The following is a 24,513-nucleotide window of genomic DNA, read 5'->3' as shown; positions in this document are numbered from 1 at the left end:
TCCCAGGCAATCACAGACATCCATTTCGTTTCATTCCACTCTGCTCAACTCATTATTTTGTTTGCTTCTTTCCTGAAATCCTCAAATGTCACAGAAATGTTTCCCTCTTCTTGTCCGTAGCGATTCCAGACCAAGTGCTGCTGACATTTTATGGATTCCTTTCAGTGGTATCACTGATTAATGGTGACCTTTTGCTTGGGGGGCTAAAGCATTTGATCTTCCCCAACTTGAAGAAATGAGGCTGTGAGCATTTGATTTCAAACGTCGAATTCACCTCAGGGTGCTGTTTTGGTATTGAGCACATATCACAGCAGATTCTAAGTCTTACTGCATTCCCCGTGCACGCCTTTCTAGCTATGCAGATTGAACAAAACACTTGACAGTGAGTGAGGTTAATGGATTACTGTACAAACAGAAAGTGACAAGTGCCTTTTAGACACCGTGGGAATTCAGTGCTTTTTTGGAGCATATGTGTCAAGAGAATGGGAGAGGCCTGTGGTGACTTGTGATGCTCCCTTGCTGGGCACTATTCTTAAAGCAGTATGATGGATTGTCTCAGTGAGCTCTTAGACCAGTTAGATGTTAGCTGAAAGGGTAAACGGCGGAGAAAGCAGTCCTGCTCAGTGGGGAGGTTGGTTGTGTGATCTCAGATTTGGCAGCTCTGACTCTCATGGCCACTTTACTGTCAGATGTGACATTTCCCAGTACTTCAGTTTTTTGTCAAGAAGCATAATGTAGCATTTCGTAACACTTTAAACACAATATATACTATGTATATATTTGAAAACATTGATGGTCTGAGCTGCTGTGAACATTACTGTATTCTGGTGTGTTAGATTCACCCCAGCTGGCTAGTGTTGCTATGTTCCTCTCCTTTACTACATTTGGAACCGGTTTCACAAAGCCAATTTAGACTAGTCTATAGTGTTAGACCAGTCTAAAATTTACTCTTAGACTAGTCTAATTCCTGTGCTGGTGCCCTATACTCTCTCCATCCCAGCATCGTACCTACGCCAGTCATGTGTGTACACCACAGTACATTACATTGGTGTGTTATATTTTAGCCACTTACACACCTGCTTCCATTCGCTCCTAAATTTTCATTGCTGTTTTTTCATTGTTACATTCTTCTTATTATTTTATTTTTACATTCTTGGATGATTTCCTTTTAGTTAACTGCTAAATTCATCCAGAGAGCACAGTTCTTCTGCTGATGTGGTGTTTTGTCAGCCATGTTTTTTATTTTGAAAAAAGTCTTAATTTATCCAGAATTCTTAGCACATCAGAGCTAAACAGCTTTGCCCAACAGATACATTTAGATGTCTATCTGAAGTCTGTTGGTTAGATCTTAGTCAGAGTCTGTCTTTGTGAATCAGACCCCCAGCCGCTAAATTGTGAGCCCTCTGCTGCATATCCAAGTAAAAATTAGTGTGTGATGTGAAATATTATTTGGACATAACCCTAAGTGGCTCTGAGTTCAGCTGCAGAGGTTGATTGGACTCACTAAGCTAGGGCTCATGAAGCAGCAGCTTCTCATTTTTAGCCTGCGTGGACCATCACTTTCACTGCCACATTTAATGACAGACTGTACTGGCTGCAGTTCAGATCAGTTGTCACTAATAAATCCGATGCCTTTTCTGTTCTCAGGTTTGTGCGCTCTTTGCAAGGGGGGGTGTCTCTTCTTAGAGATCTTTTGTGAGGGAAGGACCTGCACTGTGTGTTTTTGTAGTTTCAAAAACTTTAAAAGAATGATATAATTTTTCTCTATCTCATTGCTTTAAGTCAGTTCATATTTCTGAACCAGGACCTTCAGTATTTGGCTCAAGAAGCTTGTGAAAATGAGATGTTTCAGATATAGTAGGCTATAGTTTAAATGTTTTACATGCAACATTTTGGTAAATGCTGAATATTAAAGGACTCTGTTTGGGATTGTGTCAAAAAAACTTGCTTGGGACATCTGAGAAGGTGTAAAAAAACCTCATACTTAAGATCTCAAAAAACTGAAAACTGAGCTACAGTATTCAGTGATGATTGTACATTGCTCTTTGCCAGTGAAGAAAGAATGAGAAAATATAAAATGATCTGAAAGGTTTGATTCTGATCTAAACTGTATTTAAGGTTGGACAACAACTAAAACAAAGGCTAACGGGTAAATTATGACAAAATGTCTGACACTAGATTCTACTGTATATCAGCAAAGGAGTGGGCAATTGGCAGACAGATTGGTGCAGCATCAACAATACTACACATTATACCAAACTGTTGTGGCGAACAGCGAGCTGAGCTGGAAGGCAAAGCTTTCACATTATTTAGGTTTTAATTAGGGCTGGATGAAAATATCAGTTTTGCCATGAATTGCTATTCTTGTTTGAACAGTTCAGTAACTGATTCTCGAAATACAATGATTGATTTTTGTATTTGCTCTTTTTCCTCAATAAACATGTACAATTGAGTTAAATGTTACATGCATACAGAGGTTATTTGTTATAAGTGGTGCATGGTGTGTAAAATGTGTTCTTTCTGGAAATGACGTTGGTGCAGAGAAGTGTTACGTGTACAAAAAAGTCATTTTAATTTTTAAAGTAATTCGCTGCGCAGTTGGCAGGATGTCTACGTCTGCTACAAGTTAGCCAGAGTCAGCTAGCCATCCAGACTCACGACATTCTGTAAAATGCTGGATAAATACGGCCTTTCCCAAAAGTTTGTGAATCACTTTATGGAACACTGTGTTTGAAGGCCCCACTACATGCTAACCCCTGGACATAGGAACACAGCTTAACCTCTCACACTAAGGTGGCATATTTGAAACATTAAAGCTTCAAACACTACTTAAGGGTTGAGATATTCACTCAATAGTTTGTCTGATGTAGGTTGATCATCTTGAATCAAATCGAAATTTATGAAATCAAAATCAAATTGAATTGAGATAACAGTAACAATATCCAGCATTAAATCCAGCAGAACCTGCTGCCACTGCACCCCAACTTCAGACAAAATGGCAGAGAATTGTTTTGTGTTGAATTTAATAAAAATATCAACAATGTCTGTAAAGAAATCCAAACAACTTAGTTTGGATTATTGCTAAGAGAAATTTACTATTTGCACAGTAGTGGTGGAAGGTGGTGAAAGGCTTTGTAATAATGTAACACAAGAAAAGAAGCTTTTCAATTAACTGGATTTTTAATTTTTTTTGTAATCCAATAAAGAACAAAGGTGAGTACAAAGAAAAACAACAATCTGACATTGGTTGTAGGCTGACCTCTGTCAGCAATAATATGTTATGTGAAAGCTTTAGTTTATAAGTATATATCCTGGCCAAACCCTTACATAAATAGTTAAAAGACAGTTTGGATGCTAATTAAAAGAATGTTTTAATCTGATTTTGGTGAAAAAGAGAAACATCCATGTTTTCTCTTTTATCGACTTTGTTTACACATACAAAATGTACCCCTGGATACACCTACATCATCACTTCTTCCATCATGTTCTGGGCTCCAAATACATATTGCCGAGGCACCCAGAGTTAACACAGCTGAATGTACCATTAGTGTCATGCAGAGTGGAACTCATGTCCATGTTTCTGCGTCTGGCTCCTCATTAGCTGCTGTAGGTGAGTTGACAGGACTCTGTGTGGCAGCCAAAATTTGCAGATGGGAGGATACAGAATAATTAAGACATGCTGAACATGCTACTACTGCTCTCCTTGTACTGTAGTAGTCCCTGGCAGAATATTGATACTCTTTATTGACTTTGGGAAGGTAAACTCAGACAGTTCGTTCTTTTCATTTCTCGGTTATATATCCCTCTGGCTCCTGCTTGAAAAACCGCTGTTATTCAATCACTAAACATGGTTAAGGATCAATACAAAATGCTGTCTTGTTGAATTCTTTTATGCTCGGCCAGCTGTGTGTTCGATTCAAATGCTTGATAAACTGCAGACTGAGGTCTTTACAAGTCTAGTACATTCCAGCCTTATATTGCGTCTTGTTCTGTCTTCCAGATGATATGAGCTAAATGTTCCCCAGAGCTGACAGTTCCGAAATCCCTCTGTCTGTTCTGTTCACTGCTAAAATAAAAAAGTAATGTTCCAGTGTTATCTGTGATAGAATGCATAGCAGCCTGAGTCAATGTGGTTGAATCACTCTCCTTTAAATTCCACATCCTGAGAAGTGGTTTTGTCAATTTTAAGTGAGCTCATGATTCATCTGAGCTACTCTAGTCACCCTGTTGTGATTCTTGCTTAGTGAAAATGGGAACCATTACTCTACAGAACTGCATGGTGCATTGACGCAAGTCAAGCCAGCACAAAACAGAACTTGTGGCATATTTACTTATTGATTTTGATCAGCTTTTAAAAAGATAGATATTTAGTGATAGGCCATTACCATGTGTAGCCTTGGGAAAATGATGGTACAAATTTGATGGGAATGTATTTAGGTTTCTGTGTTCACACCAAATGAACTATTGATACAACACTGACTATCTTCTATGGTGGCCCTAAAGGGACAGAAAAATAAATAAATAAATTAAATGATCAAGTGCTGCATTTATTCATTTAGTTATTTTCTGTGTCCCTTTAGGGCCCCCATAGCTGTTTATGTCAAAACAGGTGTTTGGCAACCGACTGACTAGTCACAGCACATCACAATCTCTTCCTTTACAAACAGCAAACTGCAGACATCCAAAACAGTGATGGCATGTTATAAAGGAGTGACTGTCACTCCTAGTTCCTAACAGATATAACTTTGAACGTAAAGAGAAACAGTCTTACACTAAGGCTAAACAATTTGGTAAAATACATCTAATTGCAGTCTTTTTGAGTAATGTTGTGATTGTATTTCAATGTTTTTTCCAAATTTCCACTTCTTCTTAAGTATTTACTACAAGAAGACCAACCCAATATCCTCATACAAGGCCAGTGGTGCTTAGAGTTGCTCCCTTCAATGTGAAACTATAAGTGACAACCCCACTAACAAACAAACGTGTCAAAAGCATTACTTCTTGCAGAATTGGTTTGTTTTTTGGCTGGTTGATCTGTTCACAGCATAACTCAAAAAGGAGTCCATGGATTTTGAAGAGGTTCTTTGGAAAGGTGGGGTATGGCCCATGGAACAGTCCAATAGATCTTGGTGCTGATCCAAATCAGGATTCTTCACCATTGTGAGATAGGGCCAATTTCAATATTTTTGTTCCTAATTCCATGTATAATGTCTAGAGTGCTTTAAGAAATATTGCAAGATGACATCCACATAAGATTTGCCACACACCAGAGTATGATCTAGATCCAAGTATTTTTTTCCGATCTGCTGATCCAGGATGTTCACATTTATAGGGCTCATGGGAAACTCTCTACTGTGAGACAACAAATAAAATAATGCTACAGACTAAGATCAAATTCTAGCTGAAATTTTGCTGAGTCACTAGGGAGTCAACAGATTTGACCTATCTTCAAAAGTTACATAGATAGATCCTGAAGAAAACTGAAATATAGTTTTTTCTTGAATAACTTTGAAACTAACAATGATATCTATGTGCTACAGTCAAGGAATCATATTATGAGGGTCAAACAATCATGGGAATATTGTTTATAGGTGTAATGGCATTATGGGGCAGTGAGCTTACTTGGCAGAGGTTTGCACTCTCTGACTGCTGTCTAGTTGTCTGCTTTTCATATGACAAAAAAGCAATAAATGCTTAGTACACGTTGGGAATATTTATTGACCTAAAAAAAGCATTTGACACAATCAATCATGCATTATTAATGGATAAGTTAGAAAACTATGGGATCAGGGGATTGGGTTTGAATTGGATTAGAAGTTACTTGACCCAGAGGCATCAATTTGTGAAGTTGGGTGAATACCAATCGAGTGAGCTGGACATTGTATGTGGAGTGCCTCAGGGTTCTGTTTTGGGACCTAAATTATTTATACTATATATTAATGATATATGCAAGGTTTCTGATTTAGTGAAAGTGGTTTTGTTTGCTGATGACACTACCATATGGGCATCGGGTGAAAACCTACAGCAACTCTCTGGACGGGTTTCACAGGAACTTGAGAAGATAAAGAAATGGTGTGACAGTAATATGGTATCTCTGAATTTGGATAAGACTAAATTTATGGTATTTGGGAATCGCAGATTAGACAATGAATTTCAATTGAATATTGGGGGAGCTAAAATAGAACGAGTACATGAAATTAAATTTCTAGGTGTCATAGTTGATGACAAATTCTCCTGGAAATCCATTGTATATATTACAAAAAAGAGCGATAAGAATTGTGCATAAGATGGGGTACAGGGATCACACCAATGTAGCTTTCATACAGTCTAAATTGTTAAAATTTTTTGATTTAGTGGGATATAAGACTGCTGTGTTTTTGTATAAAGCCAGGAACAATTTATTACCTGGTGGAATTCAAAAACTATTTAATGAAAGGGAAGGGGGATACAATTTAAGGGGTCAGTTAAATTTAAAAATTCATGCTATACGTACAACCAAAAAAAGATTGTGTTTCCATAAGTGGGGTAAAACTATGGAATAATTTAAATGTGGACATAAAAAATTGTAATAGAATTGACGAGTTTAATCATAAATATAAAGGTATGTGTCAATCAAGATATATGCAAGAACAGGCTTAATGATTAATTAGATGGAACATTGTGGGTGTGGTGTATATTTTGTAACTATTCTTTAGTATATCACTTGTATGATGTAAGAAAGTTAACACAGTTATAATCTTTTTTTAGTATAATATGTGTGTGTGTAGAAGTGAATCATTTATTGCTTGCAAACCAATGATGGTAAGATGATGTCATGGGGTAGGACTGGATAAGTCTGACTTCTTCCTACTCCATTGAAGCATGTACTAGGTATAAGAAAATTGATATTGGATTGTGTGTAAAATTATGTGTGTTGTTATATCAACTGTTTTATATGCTTGAAAGAATAAATCAAATCAAATCAAATGTTTGGCATTTTTGCTTGAAAAAGTAAAACAGATTAAAGTTTAAAATGAAATTAAGGTTAAATGATGTTTAATTATTATTTAAACAGTGAGTCAATTATGAAAGTAGTTATTGATTAATTACATAACCACATGTTTCAGCTCTGAACAGGTCAAAAGATTTTTTGGGGCAAAGTGTATTGATTTTGCAAAGAGATGATCGTTTTTGATCTGACTCATGTTTTGTGTCTTCTAGGGTTGAGAAGGGGGAGGACAGTGACGGCGCAGTGGCTTTCTCAAGGCCGAACCAAGAGGGAGCCTGGTACACAGGTCAGACATCTCATCAACCTTTTTTTAAATCTTTGTTTTTCTGACTGTCTCATCATTGCCGACTGGCTTAACTGCTCGTGATTAGATGGGTATATCTACCTGGTAACCACAGTAACAGTCTTAATATCTGCAGCACTTACTACATCAGACGGGATTAAAGTGTTAAACTCAACAACACACGGTTCTATTTTCCTGCAGGCGCAATGCCAATGTAAAATGGCAAACTGATGTTTTGTACAATTTCCTTGGGGTACAAGTCTATAATTTGGTGTCTCCGCCTGTTGGGCAATTTTCCTAGCACCATGTGTAGTAGTAGAGGTACAGCTCAGCCTGTGTTTATGCTAATTTGGTGGTGCAATGCAATTTCAGTGTTCATTTCTATCAAAAGTGTGTTTGCGTCAAAAACCTGAGATCGCCACTTACCACAGATGCAAGGCAGTTTTCATGGGTTCACTTGACAGAGACACACATGGAAAACACCTCTGAGTTGTGCCCTCTTTCTGTGTGTTGTACTTTGTTCATCAACTGCAGATTGGGCTTCAATATCCCTTTATATTAAAGTACTTTTGGGTCTTTTTAATGCAATCAAAAATTAAGTTTTGAATTCAAAGCAACCATGTCATAAAAAGGTTTAGTTAACAAAACAGATTTGCTTGCAAGTGATACATTTTTGTAAGTTAACAAGTTTTGCAAGTCAAAAACATTTGCACTTTATAATTTGTGTCATAGTGCAACTCTCTATTGGCTAGTCGACACCGAGTGACAGCTGTGACGAGCTATTGACTTGGGCCGAGGTCTCAGACCTTTACCGTCATTAATTCATTCCTGTTCCAGGTACTGACTTGTATTGGCCTTAGTATGGAACTGTTTGCATTCTGATCTTATATTTTCTGTAAGACTATTGACTAAAGCTATTAACTATTTTGTTATCACATTGAAAGTGTTTGTATTTGAATTGCTGGATAAGATATTTTTCTTTCTAATTGGGTTTTAAGATGGCTCAGTTCATTTTGTTTGTTTACTGTGGTTGTTGGAATATGAGTCTGATAGTTTGATCTTTTGATCCAAGGTATTTCCCAGTGCTTGCTTGTTGCTGTGTTTCCTATATGAATATGATATTATATTTCCTTTAATTACTGCTTTGCCTGTTTCTCATAATGGTATTGTGATTTCAGAGGAGTTGTTCATCTGCAGAAAGAATGTCCAATCCTTTTTAATAAAACTATCAAAAACTGAGTCTTGAAATAGTGATGTATTGAAACACATACTATTTAGAGGGTTTAATTTGGGCTTGAATGTTTAATGTAAGAGAAATGGGAGTGGCAAAAGGACTGATGGAGGGAGTAAATGTACGTAAGTACAGTATATTCTCTGGATGAAGGGTTATTCACTCTCCAACTGTTGCCAAGTACATTGCCAAGTTTCTTAAGCTACTAGAAGAGCTTGAGTTGTCAATTTTAAGTTAATAACAGTATTGAAGCACATTTGAAACACATCTCTAATTATACCTTCTCTTACAATGTCTATTGCTTAGGCAGCTTAAATATTTAATCATTGCAAATTACTTGCACTTCAAGATGTTTTTTTCAACACACCTCAGCAGTCTGGTTTTATGGCTGAATTAAGGACATTGGTTCTTGTGGTTCTGTACTTGTATTTTAAGGGCACACTTGACTCTGTGCTCTTGCCCTTATTGTTAGCACCCAGAATACCTCATCCTCTGCCACCTCCTCACTGGTCTACACATATTTGTGGGTGCACACATGCACACACACAGGTGGGAGGACAAGCATATTATAGCTTGTGTGCCCTTTACAAAATGATGACAGGGGAGGGAGTTCTTTTTTGGTGTTGCTAACTCACTAGGAGTTTTAACTTTGCACAGCAAAATGTTGAACAACAGGACATTTACAATTAGCTTAGTTTGTAAAACTGTCCTCAAGAAGTTCCCTGTCAGGGGGAGTGCAGCTGCACTGTGGAAATGGAAGTGTAGCAAGGTGGAGCTGCTTCAGCATCGAACTGTTGTACAACCATGAGAGTGATGTCATGTCATAGGGATGCTGATAACAAAAACACAACAACTCAGACATGTCTGAGCAAGCAGTTGTGATGAATACTGGGCTCAAGGAAACACAACAGCAGCATTCAGCAGAACCACAACAGAAACAGACCTGATGTCGCATGGTAGAAACAAAAACATGTTTGTTCAATACACTCAACATTTTTGTTTCTGAGGGTCAAATCTGGTCTATCTAACCCATAATTTGGAAGTGCAGTACATTTCTCGTGACCTTGCTTGACCAAGAGAGCGTCAGGCATCAAGTATACATTTCATGGTAGTTGGTTATGCATGGCGTAGGAATTTATTTTGGTCTTTCTGGGCCTTCATTCAATTGGCAGTCCAGAATCCAACAAGGTTCACTTTATAATGATTCAAATGCAGGAACCAACTAATGTTTGACATTTTTGCTTGAACAATGACTGAACTGATTGTCTGTAGAGTGGATCATATATACCAGGAGTGCCCAATACGTCGATCACGATCAACCGGTAGATTGCAAAGGTAGTGTTGGTAGATCGCGTGCCATTCAAAAATAAATTAGATGTATCCGGCGTAAAACACGTGCCAAATAGCGAATCGTCACACTGACCATTCGCTATGACGACCCCTAACAGAAAAAGCAGAAAGTGACAGTCATTTATATATAGCCTATTATCCATCCTCCTTATGGCATTTGCTACTTGATTGACATGCAGGACAGCCAGTCTGAGATCTCGTCTTTTCTGAGACACGAGTCACCAAGCATGCACAGTCAACCGCATGAGTGAGCGAACTAACTTGTCAACCTTCGAATTAATTTCTACTAAAGGGTATAAAATGAGTGGGGGAGCCGAATCAAGTAAGAAACCGAAAACGTACCGAAAACATTCCATGTGGAATGGGAGGAGCAACGTTATATTCGAAATGCATAATTGCTTGATCTACCAATCTACCATCACTATTCTGAAGAAGGGAAATGTGGAGCGGCACGTTCAGACTGTTCATAAAACTACAACACTCATTCATACATATATTTTGTGTGTGTGTGTGTGTGCGCGCGCATGTAGGTCGATCATTTTGACTTGGTCATTTGAAAAGTAGCTCGCAAGGCGAAAAAGTGTGGGCACCCCTGATATATACAGTAGGGTTGAAGCACACATTTAAAAGTGTCTCGCTATCGAGCATTTTATCTTCATCTTCCTGTTGCTGATTCACTGACAGGCTCAACCCAGTTCCTGACTGGCACTATGTAATTGATGGTAATCACTGGAGGCATTTGACTGCCTGTTGTGCATGTTAATGCTTATGACAATGGGAAAATGGAACCCTGCTGAGAACCATAACTATACAAAATAATTTAGACCCATGCAGTCAGATAAACACTGAAAGAAATTCAGGATCATCATCTGCATTTCTTGTGCTAACTGGCATCCTAACGAGTGGATATTGATGCTTGGCTGGCCAGTGCCAGCATTAGTGCTGGTTGGTGTCAGTACAGGAGAGATCGGTGGGATTAGAAAACACTGAGAAAGCAAGGTAAAGGTAGTTGATGACACATTGCTAACACACATTCTCCTTCACCTGATGACGTTTTTGAAAATTACACAACAGCATAATGTAGTTCCCTCTCTTCTCTGAAATGTATCATCACTTGACTTGAGGAGTGTCTGAATGTGAGTCTTTATGCTTTTTGGAGACGTGATTCAGTTCATACACCAGGGATGTAAAGCAAAGGCAGCAGTTCTTTATTCTCAGAAGTTAAATGACGGTCACACAGATTGCACTTTTCCTAAAGGGTTCACCGTGCTTGAAACAAATTAGTTTGTGTAAAATGTCATTGGACGAAGTCTAAAGGCAGAAGTGTTCATAGTCAGTCAAAGTGAAAAGTGAAGAGCCACCATGGTGGTTCCTTATGTGCCCTTGTTGTCCTGATGCAAAGTAATGTACATTTTTAGATGTTCTGTCCTCAAAGGCATTCTTGTTGCCCTTACTATAGACCCACTTGTGCCATGCCTCTACCCTGATTGCAGTATGTCATAGTTGGAGGAAAAATTGGAGGCAAACATGAATCACCTCAAGCGACTGTACAGCACCTACTAAAAATGTCATTGCGCTGTGTTGCTTTGTGCCAGAATCAAAGGAGTAATGGCTCTAACTTGTTTTATAGCATTCTGGCTGCCACTGCCAGTCAAAAAAATAGAAGACAACTGTGGTTATGCAATAAGATTAAAGGACTGGACTGGTGATTTCATGAAAAATGTTCATGTTTATAGCAGATGCTTGATACCAGGTTAAAGTATAGTATGTTGTAGGTATGGATATGTTTTTATCCACTTGAGCTTGTCAGTGATCACCCACCTAAAATTAGTCAGAAATTGGGAACTAGGAGGAATAACATTTGGTGATTTCTCTTGTAAATCGCTAAGCGCTTTAGCTAATTTGTTAGCTAGTTGTACATTTCAGTTGTGTGTTCAAAGAGTTGCATTAGCCACCATTAGCAGCTATCAGTAACCAACCAGCCAACCTGGATATTGTGTATATTTTGTACAGTGTATTTAATAATAAACTTGGTTGACACTTCGGTAACCATCTCCAATTACATGTTGTTTTTTAGGAGAGCATGTTATGAATGAAGAAAGCCCACCTGTCAGATCGTCCTTCTGTTGAATTTGAGTGCGGGGGTTGGCAAATGCGGCCCTGTTCCATGAAATTTTTGGTGGCTTTATCTGTACTGATACTGATGCCACACTGAGTGCAACAGAGTCAAACAGAGATGTCTCAGCTGTGGCATTGTGCAAACTGGTGTAACAGAGTCACAGTGGAAAGACAACAAGGACGCAAATATCTCTAAAGTGATCCTGTAAGTGTGGATCATTATCCCACGGTTCATGGCCCTCTGGACCCAACTGGACTGACACTCAGTGCTGCCTCAGAAACCGAAATTAGTCCCTTTTAAGCTGTATTTGATCAACCTTTTGATATGTTAAACTGTGATCTGTTTTCAAGTCTAGACATGTATTTTGTTCTGATTCTGTTTTCAAGTCTGTGTCAGAGCTGCAGCACCTGATTTATGAGCAGAATCACATATGCATATGACTTTGAACATCCCTACGTGCGAACATGCTAAAACGAAAACAACAGTAGACTGACATCAATATGTAGACAGAACCAAATGACATTCTTTCTTGTTGTGAATGTTGTTCATCACATTGTCCTGGTTCGTTGCTGAGAGGAAGGACTTGTGTGAAAGTTCCTAGCTTTGCTTCTTCTCTCTCTTCTTTTGTGTACATCTGGCATTTGTACGCTCCCCTGCTTTTCTGCTTCATGTGTATTGAGCGAAGTCAGCAATGAGGTGCTATTTGTATTCCTGCCAAACCCACCTGCCCACAGCTGTGTGCCATGGTTCGGGTTCCAACTTGGAAGAATATGTTTCCAGTGATACTTGGTGCATTATCTCTCTAGAATGTACTGTGTTTTTGTCACGGTAGACCCATAAATAAAGCATCACAAATTTATATCCCATTACACATTAATGCAATTTCAAATCTCTCTTCATGCTGCCAGAGTATAGGCTAATTCTGGTGGAGACGGCATCACTGGATGAAGTGTATGATGATAATGGATGTGTGACTGTTAGACAACTTCAGTTCAGTTTTAACCAGAACCAGGAGAACTGAACACATCACTCCTGTTCTTAAATCCTCAGCTACCAGTTCCCTACAGAATAGATTTTAAAGTGCTACTGCTTGTTTATAAATTGCTCAGTGGTATGAGGCCAAAATCCATTTCTGATCTTCTTGAAGAACACACAAACTCAGCAGGGCTCGGAAATCTTTAGGAAGCAGTCAGCTGGTAGAACCTCAGGTCAGAACCTAACAAGGCGAGGCTACTTTTAGCTACTATGCAGCACACAGATGGAACCGGCTTCCTGATGAGCTGAAATACGTCCCGACTCTAGCCGCTTTCAAATTCAAATCGAAAACTCTGCTGTTTTCCTGTGCCTTTGTTTGACTGGTTTCTACGCTGCACCTTCTTCACTGTAACAGCTCGATTTCTGTTTCAGACCTTTTATTTTGTCTCTTTGTTTTTGTTTTATCTCAGGTGAGCAATGTTTTATTTTCACTTTGTCTTAACTGATTTTATTCTGGTTTTAATGCTTATCGTTTTTTCATGTGGTTACTGTTTTTCCTTGTCCCTGGAAAGCACTTTGAATTGACTCTGTATGAAATGTGCTATATAAATGGAGTTGCCTTGCCTTATTGTAATGCATTAATGGGTCACTTCATCGAAATTATGTTTATATACAACCCTCTAGTGGTATTTATTCATGCAGATAGTTTTGTTTTTATGAGCCCAGCTTTTGAGATACGAGTTTCTCAATTTCTTCCTCTGCCATGATACAGTGGGGGTAAAGAATTGTGTTCGGATTGCTTATAGCATTGAAAAGTGATAAATTAAGCTACATTGCTTCCTCTGAAAACTATTGGCAGCATGTTCAGACTGCAGATTATTCAGTGTAATGGGTACAGTTTTTTTGTGTGTAATTTGGCTAAACTGACTCTAAGAAAGTGGAGTCACATAGTATCTGACAGTTGCTGCAAATATTTGACCACACTGAAACAACTCCATTAAACCTATCTTCAACACAGTTTCCACTGAGCCATTTTTAATCTGAAAGTGTAAAATGTCTTCTGTCTCCAGCTTCACACATATGAAGAGTTGTTGTTTTCTGTTCTTTATACTACTGTAAAATATTTTGGTGTTTGGGCTGTTGATTAGACAAAAAAGTTAATCCAATACTAAAGTGACTGCTAGTTGAAACCCTGACGCATGCTTTGATGCCACGTCTCAATTTTACTTTGTGTGCATCTGTATGTTTGTGTCCATATAATTTTATACTGTTACCATACCATAATACTCCACACTTTATTCAAGCTGTTACAAATATGCTTGTAAAGATAAGATATTGCACAAATGCTGCACAATACCCTTGTGTGGACAGCAGCAGGTGTGTGTGTGTGTGTGTGTGTGTGTGTGTGTGTGTGTGTGTGTGTGTGTGTGTGTGGGAGAGTGAAAAGGTAGGTGAGGGCAAAAGCAGAGGAGTGGAAGTGTCATCAGTGAGCTTTCATCACTTTGTCCTGCCTCTCTCTCTGTATTACCAAGGTCAGGCTGCAGGGTCAGTAGTGTGAAAGCGGTAGGATGTGTGTGCCTAACATTTGCATTCGAAAAACCAAACAAAACTGACACCATCATTTCTGTATGCAAGTCCAAGCTGTCAGTCTTAATTTGAAATGTTGCAGCATAATGATGTAGCCTGTGTGGGGGTGGAAAAACACTGGAAAGTATTTGGGGGAGGAATTACATTTCTAGACAAAAAAGAAGAGCAGCACTTCAAAGCACCAGACTGTGTTACACAAAATCTAAATACATTTGCTGCTCATGTCAGGGAGAGTGGACCCTGGAGTTGATTTTGCAGTAGCTTAACATTTTGAAGAACAGTGGGCAACAATGGAAGAGGAGGAATTTTAAAAGGCAGCCAGTAACTCTTCCCTGCACAGTTTTATACAAAGGATTCCTGCTTTTGGCTGAATAACCCAGCAGATAATTGATTACTGTGTGTCTATTCATGCTGTATTAAAGTATCCAGTATTGCCTGAGGAAGTGTCAAGAGACTGACTTATTCTAAATATGTGTTTATCCACCACTATGTGCTAAAAGCTGGTGGGTTTATTAAATCTTAATTCCCTTTTAATAATCAGTTTAAAATTGAGGTACATTTCATGTTTTTCTACATTATTGCATAGGGATAGTGATACTGATCTCTCAGTTCAGTTCAATTTAAATTCCATTAATTTCAATTCGATTCAGTGCTTGATTAGTCATTTACCTCAGATGTTACAGTAGATGAAGTGCTTCTCAGAATCTCTGGAACTTAATTTCTCTACATTCAACAAGTGAGCATCACTTGTTACCGTGAGTATAAAATTATGTAAAGTTCACTTATGGGCTGAATTGTAAACACATTTCCTGGTTATACTGTAATGTTGTGAGCCAAGGATTTATTTTACTTGGCAAATTTGGAACAGCATAAACATGACATCTATATTTTATAGGTACTTGTTCAAAACATTTGAGCAGGAATAATAAAAACCCTGCACCACTAACAAGGCCGCCATCATTATTGCACATAATTTAAAAAATAAACACTATATTATACATCTACATACAGTAGCAGATGCTTCAGTCCACATGTCCACTTAAAGATCAGTCTCAGCCAGACAGGACAGAACCTGATTCATCTGCACTGTTTGTGTTGACATCAGCCTGATACCTGCAGGCAGCTGCTAGCTGGCGTTAGCTCCTGACACGAGCAGGCTGAATAAAGTAGAATCCAATCAGTGTTCACTCAACTTCCATCATAGCAAGAGATGATATCTCTTCAATAAACTCTTCAATCAAGCAAAGCAAGAACTCAGATCGGTGTGCAGAGTCTTTCTTTCAGTCTGTCCCTCCCTTACAGCACCAGTTACTGAGAGACATACCTAAAGGTAATGAAGACATTATTCATGCCAGTAGTTATATCTGTGTTTGACAAATCAAAATGTCCTGCCTTGAGTGACCGTTGAGCAAAATGCAGAACCAGCACAGCAGTGAGCTCTTGGCATCAAAGATGCAAAGTAAATGGGCCATAACTACTAACTACCATAACTACTTCTGATTTGTTCACTGCTCCTCAGTCTGGTTAAAGAGCACCAGTTGCCACTGAGCTTTTCCTCTCAAAGTGTTGCATTTGTATGGCATGGATCTAATGCATTAAATAAATAGAACTGGAGCTGACCTCAGTGTTTCCCTTAGCCAACTGCTGAAGGCACAGCTGTGCTGAAACTCTGCTTTCCTGCCTGATTGACAATGAGATGTTAAGCAATGTTGGGACTACTCATCCCCAGTGTAAATCAGTTTCCTTCCCCATATCACTATTGTTGAGCAATAAATTGGCAAACTATCTCCACTAAACCTCCATCTGGACTAAAATGCATGACACCAGTGTCTAGATGCACAAATAACTCAGTGATAATAAAACCAGCAGTTTATTTTTTTTTTTTAAACTCAAATCAAAATGTCCTACAGCCCTTAACAGCTCACAGTTTTTATTAAACCCTCCATGAGTATTTTGTTCTGAGGGTTGTTAGGATTGGATTTCAGGAGTTACAGTTGTTTTATTTACTGTTAGTATTGTTTTTCTTTTATAATGATAGAGTTTAGTATGACTGTCTGTGTTTCATCAGCAGCACCATGTATCAGTATTAACCTGGCTCTCATGCATGCATTAAAGTTATAATATTCAGCTTTGAGTCAACTTGTAGTATTTTTCATCTTCTTGGAAAACTGTGCAAGAATAGATTGCATAGATAAGTGTCGTTCTGGAAACAATAGATAAGATACTGTTAATTTATGCTACTTAACAGACGTGAAGTCTGATGGGCTTGAACTGGTCACTCATGTCTGAAGCATGAGTAAGGGGTTTTTTACAACAGAATCAGGGAAGTAAGTGACACAGCTAACTGCCTGTCCACTTTCAGTTAGAGAGAAACGCCTGAAAATAGAGAAACGCCTGAAGATAACAACACACACACACACACACACACACACACACACTGCTTATACAAACATTCTAGAATATTTACGTGAAACATACCACCCATGTACAGGGCAGTCCCAGCCCGAGAAGATAAATGTGAATGATTTTTGATTATCGAAGATCTTGGAGACTTGTCATCTCTTAGAGCCCAGCACTGTAATAACTCTGCATTTAACCAGAAGAAAATAAGAAAATAAATCTACGTAAAGCTGATTCCTGTTTCCTGAGTGTTACTTCTTGGGGCCTTCAGATAAAAGAACCGGGTATAGTTAAAAGGGTGGCACCAGAGGAACGACATGGGTTGGAGAGAAAACTGTTTAGATTGTTGATTGTTTGGGAGGTTCTACTCTGGCAGTGGGAAGGTCTATGGAAAACACTGGGTTCATTCCTTGGGGAGAATGAATTGCTACAGTACAGTAGATTTTGACAAAGGCTAAGATTTATGTGAGATCAAAATATTGATCTGATAAATGTTTTGGTTGCTGTAACTGTCTCAGATGTGCTTTGAAAGTTCTTAGATGGATTGACCAAGGCTGCGTTCAGACCAAGGCTGTTTTCACAGCTGTAGTTTGTTTGCAGACGTGCAAATCAGTGGACTAGTTTGTAAAATTGATCTATTTTCGTTCACACACAGGAAAATCCAGCAAACCGAAATGCATCACTACAAATCAGGTGTCAACATTCGCTTTGCTCACCGGTAACGGAGTCTGGGGCGGGAACGAGAAAGTAAACACAGAAAGAAGATCCGTGTTCTCTACCAAGGAGCAGTCGTATGAAATAAATTTACTCTGCAACATGGAAAGGCAGCTTACTGTATCATTTATTTGGACAATAAACTAAATAAAACTATGCCAACAGAACTTTAAAAATACTTTGAGAAAATGTATTGAAAATATAATACTGCTCATACTTTGCGAAGATGTGCAGCCTACAGTCGACTGAAAAAGGGAGTGAATATCGAGCATATACGACATCATGCTGAACAGCTTATCTCAAAGTTGCATCGTGCTCATTGTACAGTAGTTGGTCCGAATTGAGGTTGGATTATGTTTACATCACAAACAAACCGCTCTAGTTCATTTGGAGCTTTACTGAGAATGGGAAAGGGCCTAGGTAGAGCTCTTTTGGTCTGCACTCAAGTGCGGTTGCTGTGTTCATATTTGCCCAAGCGAACTGTACCAAGGGGGGAAACGAACCAGAGATCAATTCAACTTGACTAAACAAGGCAGGGGAAAGCCCCCTAACTCAGATCAACTGAAATCCAGCCTGCTCATTCATTTGAATGAAGACTGTTGACACAGCAGACCGCAGTGTGACGTGATTCGGCATATTCCTTTGTATAATGAATTCTGGATTTCTGCTGTTTACCTAGTGACTTTTAGGTGCATGGATCTTTTACCCAAACTGGGCTTTCTGAGTCATATTTTTACTAGTATCTAGACCAAGACACCTCCACCAGTGCAGCCCCTTGTGTTGTTTTACTGCATCTTGCCCTCTCTCTGTGATGACACCTTATCACTCCATCTTTTATCTTTAGATAGATTTAGGGAAAACATCATACATCCTAGTTTGTTTTGAATGTGCTTTGAATCCTAATGTTCAATTTCACTGTTCTGCCTTCTATGAAAAATGTTTGGCTCTTGGAGGCATTGGATAAAAGATGAGCAATCATCCTCTGGAGAATGAATATTTGTGTCAAGGTTGCCATTAAGTACTGTAAGACATTCTTATTATTTATAGTTGTTTTCACGATTATGAACATGCTAAGGCCATATCTATCCTGAATCAATACCCTTTTGTGGGAAAATGAACACAGGCCAATGTCTGAGTTAAGAGGATTTGTCTGCACAGTGCTCATCAATAAATCTGACAGCTGCAGATGCATTTCAGAAAAATTTATTTATACACTGTCTTCACTGTCATCCAGTGACCATTTGTCACCAGTTGTGTATCAGATCAACCAGCACTGAAATCTTGTAGTTGTTTTCAACAGTGCCTAAATAAGATTTAATTCACTCCTATCACCTTACAGGATGATGACTTTAGGAGAACATTCAATTGCTGCTGCTTGTGCAGTATCCAAAAACCCTTCCCTGTTAAAAAATTGAGATTATATTGTCTAACTTCCTGGTGCTGGTTCACATAGCTGTAGGTTGGGTTTGATTATCAGAAGAGATATGTATTGATACTTATTTATTTTAAATATTTAGCCAGGGAATTCCCAATGAGGTTGCCATGGCCAAGACGACCAAGAAATATTATATTGTTAAAGAGATCAATGATTCTCAAAACTGGGTCCAAAGTGGGGACTAAAACAAAGCGATGAATAGTTTCACTCAGCTCTTATTGAATTTTCTAAAGGTAGACTGGCTGTTGTAATCGTTCTGTAGTGCAGAGTCTAAATGCTCATATTTAATCCTGCCAGTCTAAATCTTGTTTTGTGTGTATCTGTTTGCAGGTCAGTGACACAAGAAAATTTGAGCGTGACACTGTGATGGTACAGTAATGTATAATGGGTCATCCTGCAAGCTAGATGTTTTTTTTCTAGCAAGCTCCTCAATAAAGGTTACGGTACAGTAGATAAAAGTAGAATTGAGGCTGAACAAATTGATTAACTTTGTTTATTAAATTGATTTGTGGAGCACAAATAAGTTACACAGTGTGTTACAAAAGATGACCAAGAAATGCACAAGTCAGTCTAAAAAAATGCAGCACAGATAGATCTTCAGCAACTAGACAACTGAAAGAAAATCAGCCAGGTATTTTGAAAATCCATTAATTTTTAGTTATCACTTGCAACTCGACTCAACTTAGAGATCGGTTCCTTTGCTTAAACATTTTACTGATGCTCTTAAATACATAGCTGTTGAAGCCTCTACTTTTCCTGAAGTGCTAACCTTATTTTTTGAATTTTGAACTTATTACTACTATCCGTTTGTGCGACTACTTACTCAGAATAAACTTAATGGTGTTTCTTATTGGGAGTAGTGCTTCATTACATCTTGTCATATTCCGTTAGAATCTTGTGCCTCTTTTAATATCAAAATTCTGGACAGTGCCTATACATGCTGAATGCAGAGCAGCTTAAACATTCAGATGATATTACAAACAATGTCATCTGAGAATTTTAATTTGAGATGCCTGGTAAAGCTTCCAAACAGGAGACATTACAGTTGCTGTTGACATCATCAATCCATCTGGTCTTTGCAGTTTCATCATGGTCTGTTTTTATGGTAGAAAATTGTCTCCATATGGCAAGAAGCAGATGTTTAAAACATGGAAATCAGAGATATTTACAGATTTTCTAAAAGGATTCTGTTCTGGATATATAAAAAATAATACTATGCCAATGCTGATCTTTTTAGAGTGGCCGATGTCCGATATATAATGCTGATATCATGTCCCGCCCCGTATGCGCCAGATAAAATACACCAATTTAAGTGAGACACATATTTCCTGAACTTAAATGAACATTTATTTAACCATAATGAATTCTGAAAATGAGTATCTTTCATTTTCTACAATCTGCACTCACCTTTTTAAAAAGTAAGTTCACAAATAATCAAAAAACTAAACTGTAAAAAAACCCTTTCTGAATAAAAGATAAAACATTTTAGTGCACTTACTGTAACAGTAGCATTTTCCTGTGACACAACAATCATTTGTAAGTACCTGCACTGCACATAGTAGTAGCAGTGTCTCTTAGTGTTTAGTCCCATGTAATGAGAAGTAGTGCAAGAAACAGTTTCTCAGCTGCATTTTTCCAAGTTTGCATGTTACCCTTCTTCTTATAAATGGCACCACCCTCACTGAATGCTCTCTCAGCATCTCTTTGTTTTTAGTCTGCACGTATTGTCTGCAGACACACCAGCCGATTAGAGTGTACTGCTGATCACCTAAAAATGCTGAAAATTGGCCTGATTTAATTGGTCGACCACTACGAGAAAATACCGCTTGTGTCCGATTTTTAACTCACAAGGTCTTCTGAGACTATTTTGTCATATGGTTCTTCCTCTGGGTCAGTGTCTTAAAGGTACTCACAAAAATAAAGTGTGAACTTCTTCATTGTAGCTAAATCTATCTAGCAAACATGTCCCTCTGATCAAAACCAAGATGTATTAGGTGCATCTAAATATAGTGTTTCAAGACTATAAAGAATGCCTTCAAGAAACTGCTAAACTAATCTTTTAAAAGCAACCACGGGCATCTACTGAAGCCAGCTTAGAGAATAAAAAGATTCACATATTAACATATAATGAAAAGTTTTGGGTAGAGAAAGGCAGGGAGAGAGGGACAAAAACAGACGTAGTATGGCAGTACAACAGAGCATGGATATATTCGCTGGGAGTCTTGTTTTGATCGCAGTGGGCTCGGCTTTCTGAACGACATAGAGGGAGAGTCTACAGCTGTGCTGCTCCAGTAGGAGGCTCCTTTAATCAGGCTGTCTTTAGAATACAGACACATCTTCCACAATGAGCTGGGAGACGTCAGTCTGCCAGGGTTTAGGGATATTTTAAGGGGCACAAATAGGATGTAACTTGTTTTCAGAGGACATTTTTAGTTTGAATAGTGAGCAGTGTTTTTTTTTTTTTTTTTTTTTCTTGGCAACATGCAAACAACTGTGACTCATAAGAACACACAGGTGAAGACAAGGAGAATGACACCAGCATACCAGAACAGCAAGCACTCCCTTAAAAACACTTTTTTATTATAGTCACCATGATAGTCATCAAAAACCAGATGCCTTTTTACAGAGTAAACACCTCTCTGAACCATCTCTCTTGTCCTGGTCATGAACAAACAAGACAGCACATTAAAACACTGTCAGCATCAGCAAGAGTCAAATTTATAAAGAACCCTCCTTAAACATTGATCTCTGTCCCCACTGCCTTTTGGATGAGCTCTCATGGTGACGTCACAAGGTAACTCAGACAAAGAGATCAGTTTAATGCTGTCTTGAGATGATGGGATGCATGATGTTTTAGGTCAGGTTAAAGCTACTCCACCTAATTTCCTTTCAGCCGTTAGAGGGTCTAGTGAGACTCGAAACAAACCGACACTACGAGCCACACCTAACTACTCCTTAACCGCCCCTTCCACCACATCCTGTTTCCTAGCAATGATGTAAACTACGGCTGCCTAGTTGTGACAAACTGTACAAAATGTAGCCCTCATTTAGAAACTAGCATTAGCTGACTAGTAAGTAAATTTGGCAGTTTAGTAGAACGCTTTGGTTACTATGACACAGCACTAATGACAAACACCAAGGAGACAGAATAGGTGGGTTGCATATGGTATCAGGTCACTGTGCTGCTGTAGCGCAAACTGCAGATGCAGAGCACAAAGTAATTTTATACATAGGCAGTTCTATTACAAGCTCTCAAAATGCCTCATTTATTAAATTTATAACCATTTATTATTTGTGGGTTATTACTGTGTGCTTGGAGAACTGGAGCGATATGTCAAAGGTACATTAAATAAGATTTCACACACTGTCTGATAAATCAAGTGAAAAGGACGTGGTGTCTCTCCGCTATCCATGACGCTGCCACCTACTGCACTTCTGTTGTTGTGTCAGCTTTTCTAAACTGTGTTGTCAAAGTACAGTCCATAAATTAGCCCCATCTCACACCTATAGCAAAAGTTATAAGAAGCATGCTTTAAATGTCAAAACTACACAAAAACAAAAAGTGGCCATCAAATGTAATGCTACAGAAAATATCATATTAGAGGTGGACCACAGCAAATTGGCCCTCCATCTGAGTTTCCTGTGTCATAAGAGTCACATGTTTGAAATTTACCTATACATTACTCCTTAGATCCTTGTCCTAGCTTCCATTTAAATACAGAATTGAATGTAAGTAGTAGTTTAAATATAAAGGTTATATCATGAGGGGGTTAATCTAGCAAAGACACCACATTCTGTCTCGTTTTCACTTGATTTATCAGAGAATTTTTAAAATCTTAGTTAATGCACCTTTACCACACAGACATACCTTTGTTACTACCGCAGGGATATACGTCATGTCTGTTTTTACATTTTATGACAGTTTGATCAGCTTTGAAAGCAGCTGTAGGTGGAGATAAAGTGGGCGACACATCCACTGGCTGTGGGCTCTGGTGGACTACAGTCAGTTTGACCATAAACACAGTGATTACAATATGATTTTATTGCATTATTTCAAAATCACTGAAGCGTTTATAAGGTTACATGCGAGACCTCCAAGGGTCTCACACATTGGATGCAGCTGTGAGTAAATTACACTTATTGGTGCATCTGTGGTCACTAGAATTTGCAAAACACTGAACATGCCCATACTTTGTGCCTGGAGTTTAGACACAAGTTTAACACTGTACCTTATTGCAGGATAATATAGAGTCCATGGACTCAAACCTGTGGCAGTAAAAAGGACCTGGCTCAACTTATGTCCTAGGTCATGATTACAAGAATCTAAGTGGACATGAGATGACCTCTATGTTCAAACTAATCATCCATCCCAACCCCCACCCAGTTACTCTATTTTACCCATCTAATACACATCAATTCCTCTAGGACTGGAACAGTGCTAAAGGAGGCTGTGAGACCTATTCAGTAAACAGCTTTGGTGAAGAGACGGAGCTCCCAGGACCTGAAAGTAACAAAGCTGAACAGACGGGAGCTTTCTCATATTCCTTTTCCAAGAAGTCAGCCAGCTGCACAAAACCCAGAGTCTGTCAGACCAGGCTCCTTCCTGCTTCCAAATTCCACGCTATAGTTATTTTTCTGAAATATGAGAAACATTTGGAGCACACATGGAGCCAGCAGAAACTGAACTTGCAGTCAGCCTGCACTGGCTCTGCCATGACAATTGTCATGTCACATTTGGGCTCAGTTAGAGCCACTGGGCCCTGGGTGTTGTCCCAGTCCTTCAGTGGGAACCGGATGCATTGATCAGCCAGCATGAGCACTCAGCAGATGTAAAAAGGATTGTGGCTCTTTTCAAATGTCTTGTTACCACTTTTTTAGCCAGAAATTTGCACTGAGTTGCTCCTCCTCTTTCATATTCCAACCGCAGGCTGTCCAGTGCTACATCTTAATCCAAGCAATATTCTTGGATTGCATTGTTTGGAAATGAAATGGAAAGCCCCCGAATGTCTTTTGTATGATTGGAAATTGATTGCCATTGGTATTGTGTGGCTGACATTCCACTGCAGAACTGGAAGAAAAAAAAAGAATAAAAGTCAAGGATGAGTGATGTGAATGCCGGCCCTCGTTAAAGCAAACTGAGGTGGAGGTAATTACAGTCAGCTTCTCTTTCCACAGAATGGATTAAATAAAGATTGATACTATAATAATGCTTTAATTTCCATTTAATTTCAACAGCCTTTGCCTATGTGTGTGTGTACCGGATCTGCTTCTCTGTCTGAAAAATGGTTTTGTTTATGATTTGTCTGGAATGAGCACGTGCATACGGTGCTCAAGTCTGTGGATATGTAAATTTTTTGATGGTGAAGCTCAGAAGGTAAAAGGGAACCGTCACAGAATCTATCATAACTATGAAATGAGGTGAGAAGAGCGG

General features: G+C 38.7%; 1 protein-coding gene across 1 annotated transcript in view; it reads left to right on the top strand.

The window, feature by feature from the left end:
• adam19a (ADAM metallopeptidase domain 19a) overlaps positions 1–24,513 on the top strand; it is a 173,075-nt gene that overhangs the window by 20,898 nt on the left and 127,664 nt on the right. Inside the window, exon 3 of the mRNA XM_020594848.1 lies at positions 7,201–7,274. Coding sequence (XP_020450504.1) covers positions 7,201–7,274 — 74 coding nt within the window. The remainder of the gene's footprint in view (positions 1–7,200; positions 7,275–24,513) is intronic.

The sequence above is a fragment of the Monopterus albus genome, unplaced genomic scaffold, assembly GCF_001952655.1.
Source record: "Monopterus albus unplaced genomic scaffold, M_albus_1.0 scaffold25.1, whole genome shotgun sequence".
NCBI lineage: Eukaryota > Metazoa > Chordata > Actinopteri > Synbranchiformes > Synbranchidae > Monopterus > Monopterus albus.
This window is presented reverse-complemented; position numbering and strand designations above follow the sequence as displayed.